Source organism: Myotis brandtii, unplaced genomic scaffold (genome assembly GCF_000412655.1).
Source record: "Myotis brandtii unplaced genomic scaffold, ASM41265v1 scaffold5356, whole genome shotgun sequence".
NCBI lineage: Eukaryota > Metazoa > Chordata > Mammalia > Chiroptera > Vespertilionidae > Myotis > Myotis brandtii.
In genome coordinates, this window is record NW_005369965.1 from 24,604 (window position 1) to 32,165 (window position 7,562).

Here is a 7,562-nt window from a genome sequence, read left to right on the forward strand (position 1 = left end):
GTCCATGCTGTTTCCGTAGTGGCTGCACCCATTTACATTCCCACCAACAGAGCACAAGAGTTCCCTTTTCTTCACATCTTCACCAACACTTGTTATCTCTTGTCATTTTGATGGTAGCCATCCTAACAGGTGTGAAGTGTTATCTCCTTGTGGTTTGACTTGAATAGAAATATCTATTCAGTTCCTCTGCTCATTTTATTTTTTAAATATATTTTTATTGATTTCAGAGAGGAAGGGAGAGGGAGTGAGAGATAGAAACATCAATGATGAAAGAGAATCATTGATTGCTGCCTCCTGCACGCCCCCTACTGGGGATGGAGCCCACAACTAGAGTATGTGTCCTTGTCTGGAATTGAACCCGAGTGCCTTCAGTCTGCAGGCCAATGCTCTGTCCACTGAGCCAAACCGGTCAGGGCAAAGGGCTGAATTTTTATGGTGCAAATTTTATTCTCAAGATCTGGGAACTGTTTCCAGAAAACCTGTGCCCCAAGAATTTCTGTACTATCTCCACTGCCAATTGGAGAAATTAGAGATTTAAAAAATGGAAGTTTTATAGAGTTCTACTTCATCATTAATAAATGCTTTGGGTTTATAGAGCTCTATTCTGATTACCTATGTAATAGCACTCTCTCTCTCTCTCATATATGAGAGAAGATTACATCATCTGTTAATAGAAAATGATATTCACAGGTCATATTCTCTTTAAGGTAAACAAAGCTACTTGTCAACTACCAAAGAACACTTTCATCATAAATGAACTCTCCACTATGTTGAACTTTATTGAAGTAAGAAGAAGAATGTCCTATAGAGATGACAACCTGGTAAGAGTAACATTTTCACTTCTGAGTGAAAATACCAAGAGGGCTCTGAATATTTCCATAATTTAAAGGGGGACACATTAATAGCTATGTAGGTATGTAGGTATCACGTTGACAAATCAACATTTGAAAATGTCCTTACTGGAATGCTGAATATGCTAAATTTGATGATCATTGAAAACTTAAACATCTTTCACTCACAAAACAAATGCATTTTCTTAGAAATTTCTTTTAAGTAATTTGGATTCTTAAAAACAGGTTCTAGAAAAATATAGAGGGAAATAATTTAAGGTGATGAAGTAAAGGAATGACATTTTTTCTCTTCTTTTAACTATGAAAACTGTTACCTGTTTGTTTCTTAGATAACTGCAGGAAACTTCAGTTCCATTATTTTCAGTGAATTTCCATTTATCTTTAATTTGCTATCCAAAATTAAATTATGGCAAGCTGATTCCTTTTTGAAAAAACTGGTATGTATGCCTTACATTTTTATTATGAAAAAATTTCAAACATATACAAAATAGAAATAATGGTGTAATGAATCCCATCACAAAGTTTTAGCAGTCATCAACATTTTGCTACACTTTTATTTATTACTGTTGTTGTTTTTGTAGTTGTTAGTATTTTTGCTGAATTATTTGGAAGCAAATCCCAGGCCCGCTTTCTTTTCACCTCTCCATACTTCAGGGCATTATTTCTGGTTGTTTCACTCTTATTTATGCTAACATTCATCAATGGGTTCAGCTGGTGACCACATGATATTTCCATTGTCATGTTTCCCATTAACCTTTTATTTAATTACTAGTAGCCCTGCGCACGAATCCATTAGTGAGTAGCTCACTGCCACTTGCCTCAGGGGCCACCCACCCACCGCCTCTGGTAGCTCTCTTCTGCTGGTAGCTCGCTGCTCCACCCTCCTGTAGCTCTCCCCACTCTTAGCTTGCTGCCCAGCCCTCCTGTAGCTCTCTGCCACGTATAGATCAGTCGTGACATTACAGCATCCTGGCTAATTTGCATAGTCCTCTATTATTATATTAGATTCCACCCATTGTTTTGGTTGAAGTTTGCAAAACAGCAACATTTCTAATATTATCATTTCTTCCAAAGTTAATGAACTACAAAGAACTTTTACTTTTTTTACCTTTTTACTTTTTCTGTAAAGAACTTTCCTCATCAATCAGAGCTATTTGGCTCCCCTGAAAAATCATCCATATAGGAAGGTAGACTAATGCTTAATCCTTTTCCATGCATAGCAGTTGTACCAATTTATGTTACCACCAGCAATGCATGAAACGCCTCTTTTACACTATAATCAATACAGTGTTACCAAGCTCTGTGATCTTTTCCAATTCTTTGGGTTAGCCATCATATTCCAATTTAATTTTTTTAAAATTATGTTTTTATTTGTTTCAGAGAGAGGAAGGGAGAGGGAGAGAGAGAGAGAAACATCAATGATGAGAGAGAATCATTGATTGGCTGCCTAATGCATGCCCCCCACTGGGGATCAAGCTTGCCACCAGGCATGTGCCCTGACCAGGAATCAACCTCTTGGTTCATGGGTCAATGCTCAACCACTGAGCAACACCAGCCAGCTCATTTTAATTTTAATTTACATTTCTCATCTATATATAGAAAAGCCTAAGTGACTGTTATGTCACTTAGACCAGAATGACTGGAACGACCGGTCAACCAGTCGCTATGACGCGCACTGACCACCAAGGGGCAGAAGCTCAACACAGGAGCTGCCCCCTGGTGGTCAGTGTGCTCCCACAGCCAACCTCCCACAGTCCCTCCCCCTGTTGCTTACCCTGGCTGGCAAGCCCCAATTGGCCTGGCCCTGATTGGCCCGGCCCCGATTGGGACTCGGTGAGATGGCCACAATCGGCCTGATCGCCAGCCAGACCTAGGGACCCCACCCATGCACGAATCCGTGCACCAGGCCTCTAGTGGCTGAGGCTTCACTTTCTTTAGCTAATATCCATTATTTTCCTACTATGAGCTATACTGAAATGATCAAATAAATTCTCTTTTTCTCTCCTCTATCCAGTTTTAGTGACTATACTAAGTTCTTAGTTGTTACTCTTTGGATTATCATATCTGTTTATGAGTCTTGGAGCTTGAGCCCTGGCCGGGTAGCTCAGTTGATTAGAGCATCATCACGATAGTCCAAGATTGTGGGTTTGTTCCCAGTCATGGCATATACAAGGAGCAGTCAGTGAATGAATAAGTGGAACAACAAATCAATGTTTCTCTCCCCCCCAGCCCCCCATCCTATCTCTCTAAAATCAATAAATAATGATTTCTTTAAAAAGTCTTGGAGCTTGATTTTTAAGCCCCAACTGATATTATTTTATTTCCAGTGAATTTATTCTGTTTTCCATTTATTCTCTTCCTTCCATTCTTTTTTCTGGTAGTTGTATTATTCCCACAAAACACTTACATGCTATTTTGTCTCTCTTGTCACCATCAGCCTTATACTCTCAGTTATACTCACCACATGCCCAGACATTTTGCTAAAGATTTTTCAAACATTTTTGATCATTGAAGTTTGTTTTCTAGGCCATTCCTCAGGAAAGGTTCGTATCTATTTTCTACGATGTTTATAGAAAGACTACAAGAGCCCTAGCCAGTTTGGCTCAGTGGATAGAGTGTCGGCCTGTGGACCAAAGGCTCCCAGGTTCGATTCTGGTCAAGGGCATGTATCTTGGTTGCAGGCTCCTCCCCAGCCCGGGAGGCAACCAATTGATGTGTTTCTCTCACATCAATGTTTCTCTCTGTCTTTTCCTCTCTCTTCTACTCTCCTAAAAATCAATGGAAAAATATCCTTGGGTGAGGATTAACAAAAGAAAAAAAGAAAGACTTTAAGAGAGACTTTAAAGACTTACAGGAATCAGAAACGTACCTATTACTTTTGCTAATAATTCAAAGGAGATGGGCCATCTAAGTGAAAAGTCTGGGGCATCACAATGCACAAAAGGAGTCATTTCAGTAATAAAGTATTACCTTTTCATTCACTACTAATCATAGAGCTTATATGACATTTTCCAATGAACCATGCCTGATAAATCCATAAACACCACATCCTATATAATAAAAGCCTAATATGCAAATCGACCAAATGGTGGAATGACCAGACCAGTCAGCAGGTGGCAGAGCCAGTGAGTGGGCGGTGCCAGGCCAGCCAAGGCGGGTGCCAGTGGGCAGAGGAAGGGGGCGGTGATCGGGGGGACAGGGCCAGCCGCTCGCCAGCCAGCACTGTCCCCTGATTGCGCAGCCGGTCACCTCCCACAGAGGGATGCCAGACTGTGGTTTTGGCCCGCTTTCCCTGGGGAGCGAGACTAAGCCATCAGTCAGACATCCCCCAAGGGCTCCCAGACTGAGGGCGCAGGCTGGGCTGAGGAACCCCCCCAAGTGCACGAATTTTCATACACCAGGCCTGTAGTTTATTTATAATAATCAACTTAGAAGGACAAAGTACATCCTGCTAAAAGCATTCCATAGTTAAGGACTCTCCATTTAGATACTGTTATTAGTGTCTGTCATCAGATTGACTTGCTCATCTCTTCTCTTTCCCAGCCCCCTTTTTTTTTTTTTCAATTTTCCTGACATTCCTGGTAATGGGAGAAAATAGATTAAATATTTCCTTCCCAAACCTAACTTTCCCTTAAGTTCCCTTTAAGCAAATCTTTCTCTCTACATTATTTTCTTCTATAGAAATTTTCCGTCTAACCTGTCTGCTCTGTTAGTGAGGTTTGAGTGCATAGTGGACCCAGGCAAGTTACATACTATGAAGGATTGGGAAATGTTTGAAGACAAGAAAATTCTTAGTTGTAGTTGGCATGGGTGAAGTCACAAAGCAGGTTCCACAATCCTGTCCTCCAGAGGAGAGATGATGGACTTAGTCAAAATTGTAAGCTCCAAACTAGATTATCAATCCAAATGCACAAATGTAGAAATGGGAAACCAATACATGGAGAGCAGGAATAGAGAGACTGGAAAATAAGATACACAGGTTTCAAGTCCAATTCATGGGAAGGCTAGAGAAGCCTGGGCCAACAGCAGGACGCATACACCTTTCCCTGCTACAGTCAGTGCAGGATATTGCTGGCCACTCCCTGTCACTCAGAGCCACGGGACATGTAGCTTAGCAGTCAGTATTCCTGAAGTGTCTGCAGATTCCAAGGCCACAGGAGGAGATGACCCACCACCAGAAAGGACTAGAAATGGCACTTGTTCCATCTCCCTACAAATGTGGAGCTTCTTGTTTTGTTTGTTTTTTTTTAAATACATATTTTTTAATATATTTTTATTGATTTCAGAGAAGAAGGGAGAGGGAGAGAGAGAGAAACATCAATGATGAGAATCATTGATCGGTTGCCTCCTGCACACCCCCTACTGGGGATCAAGTCTGCAACCCGGGCATGTGCCCTTGACCGGAATTGAACCCAGGACCTTTCAGTCCGCAGGCCAACGCTCTATACACTGAGCCAAGCCAGCTAGGGCTGTGGAGTTTCTTTACAACAAAGACCTTAGGGGAAAACCAGAAGAATCTAGTGGAATCACATAATTTCTCAGTATATGGTAGTAGCAGAGATCTGGGACAGGTCTTTCCCAAGCCCAGAGCCATATGCATGCACTTACCTGAGATGCCTATAGAGTGCTAATATGGGCAACCACACGGTCTGGAAACCTGGGCTAGGATAGTTATTATCCACCTGTCTTGCTGTCACAATAGTGGCATTGGTTTATGAGTCCTAAATATTCTTTTATTGTCCTTGTGATATAGCAGAAGTCCTACAGGAAGGTTAAAGGTCAAAGCAAGGCCAGTAATTCCAACACTAGATTTCTAATCCCAGGGAGTTCAGCAGAAGCAAGAGCAGGGAGCTGAAATGGTGAGGGCATGTTGAGAATTTAGAAAAGCATAATGGAAGTACTATGTAGGGTAACAGAGAACACTTTTCTTTGAGCAAGTCTTTCCTCTAGTCTGTTTCCTACATCTCACATTATCCCTCGGCTTCTAAGCTGCCCTTATATTCTTGAGGATTATCGTGCTAACACTCTTCTTCTTAAAAACTGGTGGGAGAATGTCTCTGCATGGTGAACACCACTGTTGCTTTTAAGGATCATGTTTACTAAAATAAGTGATCAGAGATAGCTTTTAATTACTTAGCTGTGCATCCACGATGGTTAATCCTCTGTACAAAATTCCTGGATAGCACAGTCTCACAGATTCTACCACCTTTTTATCTTCCACAGTGTACATATGATGCTCTTTTCCTTAAATACTGTAATTACAGTATGAGCATATGTAGCAGTGGTAGGCATAATTGTATGTTAGACAAAATGGGTTTATCTGAAATGTTAAATATTTCCTAATATTTCTGTGAAGATTCCTAAAATATTTTTTTCCAGAAATCACCAAGTACACATATGTTTTCACCCGAATTTTTACTTCGAGTCAGACGAAGTCACCTAGTTGATGATGCTCTGCGTCAATTAAACCAAGCTGAAGTCACTGAACTTCGGAAAGAATTGGTGGTATGGTAAAAAAAAAAAAGTCTCATTGGACATTTTACTAATGTGGGAGAGAAGCAGTTATTTAATGTAGCAAAGGAAGAGCCTGCATTTGCAACTATACTTATAAGCCTTAGGATTTCCAGAATTCCTTGCTTACCCTTCAGAGAAAAGCAATGGGACGTTTAATTGAACATTGGGATTATAAATTAACTAGTTACCTATGGCTATAATGAACCATCCCAAAGCTTAATGACTGAAAATAACAATACTTTATTTTATCTGCAGTTCATTTGAAGATCTCCTGATTTAGGTTGAACTTATCCGGGTGGTTTTGCAGATTCTGTATGCACCTGTTGACATGTTTGGGAGTTGGCTAGGAACAAAATCCCGACTTCTGTGCATGGGCCACTAAGTTTCAATTGCACTGTATGTGCGCACCCGCATGTGGTATTTTATGGAAGAGCCACACTCAAGGGGCCAAAGAGCCGCACATGGCTGGCGAGCTGCAGTTTGACGACCACTGGTCTAGGGCCAAGGAATCAGTTGATCAAAGTGGCAATAGATAAGATCTTCCAGGCAAAAAGAGAATTCTTAGTCAAGCTTAGTGATGCTTGTATTAAAAAGATAAAAACAAATTATCCAGGGAAGGAAGTAGAGGGAGTCCTTAGAGAGGAAAGCTGGCAGTGCACTCGGCCACAAAGTCCAAAACTGGACTTTAGAAAAGAGGGACCAGTTCATATTGATCTCCCACCCCAGGGATATGGGCAGGTAGGGCTCATGGTTCCTGGAAGGATGACAGGCGCAGGCTGCCTGGAAGGGCTGTTTATCAAAAGTCCCAATGAGAGGGGCGGGAACAAAGCAGAACCAGCCAGTTTACATTGGATTCTGCCCAAAGGCGGTGCTGGTCTTGGAAAACATGCAACAGCCGCTATCGTTAAGTGGCGAACAGAACCTGAGCATCACAGTGTGGAGATGGAAGGGTCACTTAGAAGCGCAACAGCCAGCCTCCAGGGAAGGCCTCCCGGAAGAGGTACCTTCGCTTGAGAGAGGCCAGGAGCGGCGTGTGGGATCCGATTCCCGGCGTGGGCCCAGGCCTCTTCCCAGTCCTCCTCCTCCACCTCCGCCACCACCTTGCGGGGGCGGGACATACTGTAGCGGCACCAGCCAGTCCGGCTGAGACCCGGGAGCGAGGGAGCAACGGGCGCCGCGCCACAAAGGAAAGCGAAG

The 7,562-nt window shown here is 42.3% G+C and overlaps 1 protein-coding gene across 1 annotated transcript in view; it reads left to right on the plus strand.

The window, feature by feature from the left end:
* The window catches only part of LOC102253628 (probable E3 ubiquitin-protein ligase HERC6), a 42,449-nt gene that overhangs the window by 23,101 nt on the left and 11,786 nt on the right, over window positions 1–7,562 (plus strand). The window contains exons 10-12 of the mRNA XM_014549112.1: window positions 708–821; window positions 1,181–1,288; window positions 6,231–6,356. Of these exons, the coding sequence (XP_014404598.1) occupies window positions 708–821; window positions 1,181–1,288; window positions 6,231–6,356 (348 nt within the window). The remainder of the gene's footprint in view (window positions 1–707; window positions 822–1,180; window positions 1,289–6,230; window positions 6,357–7,562) is intronic.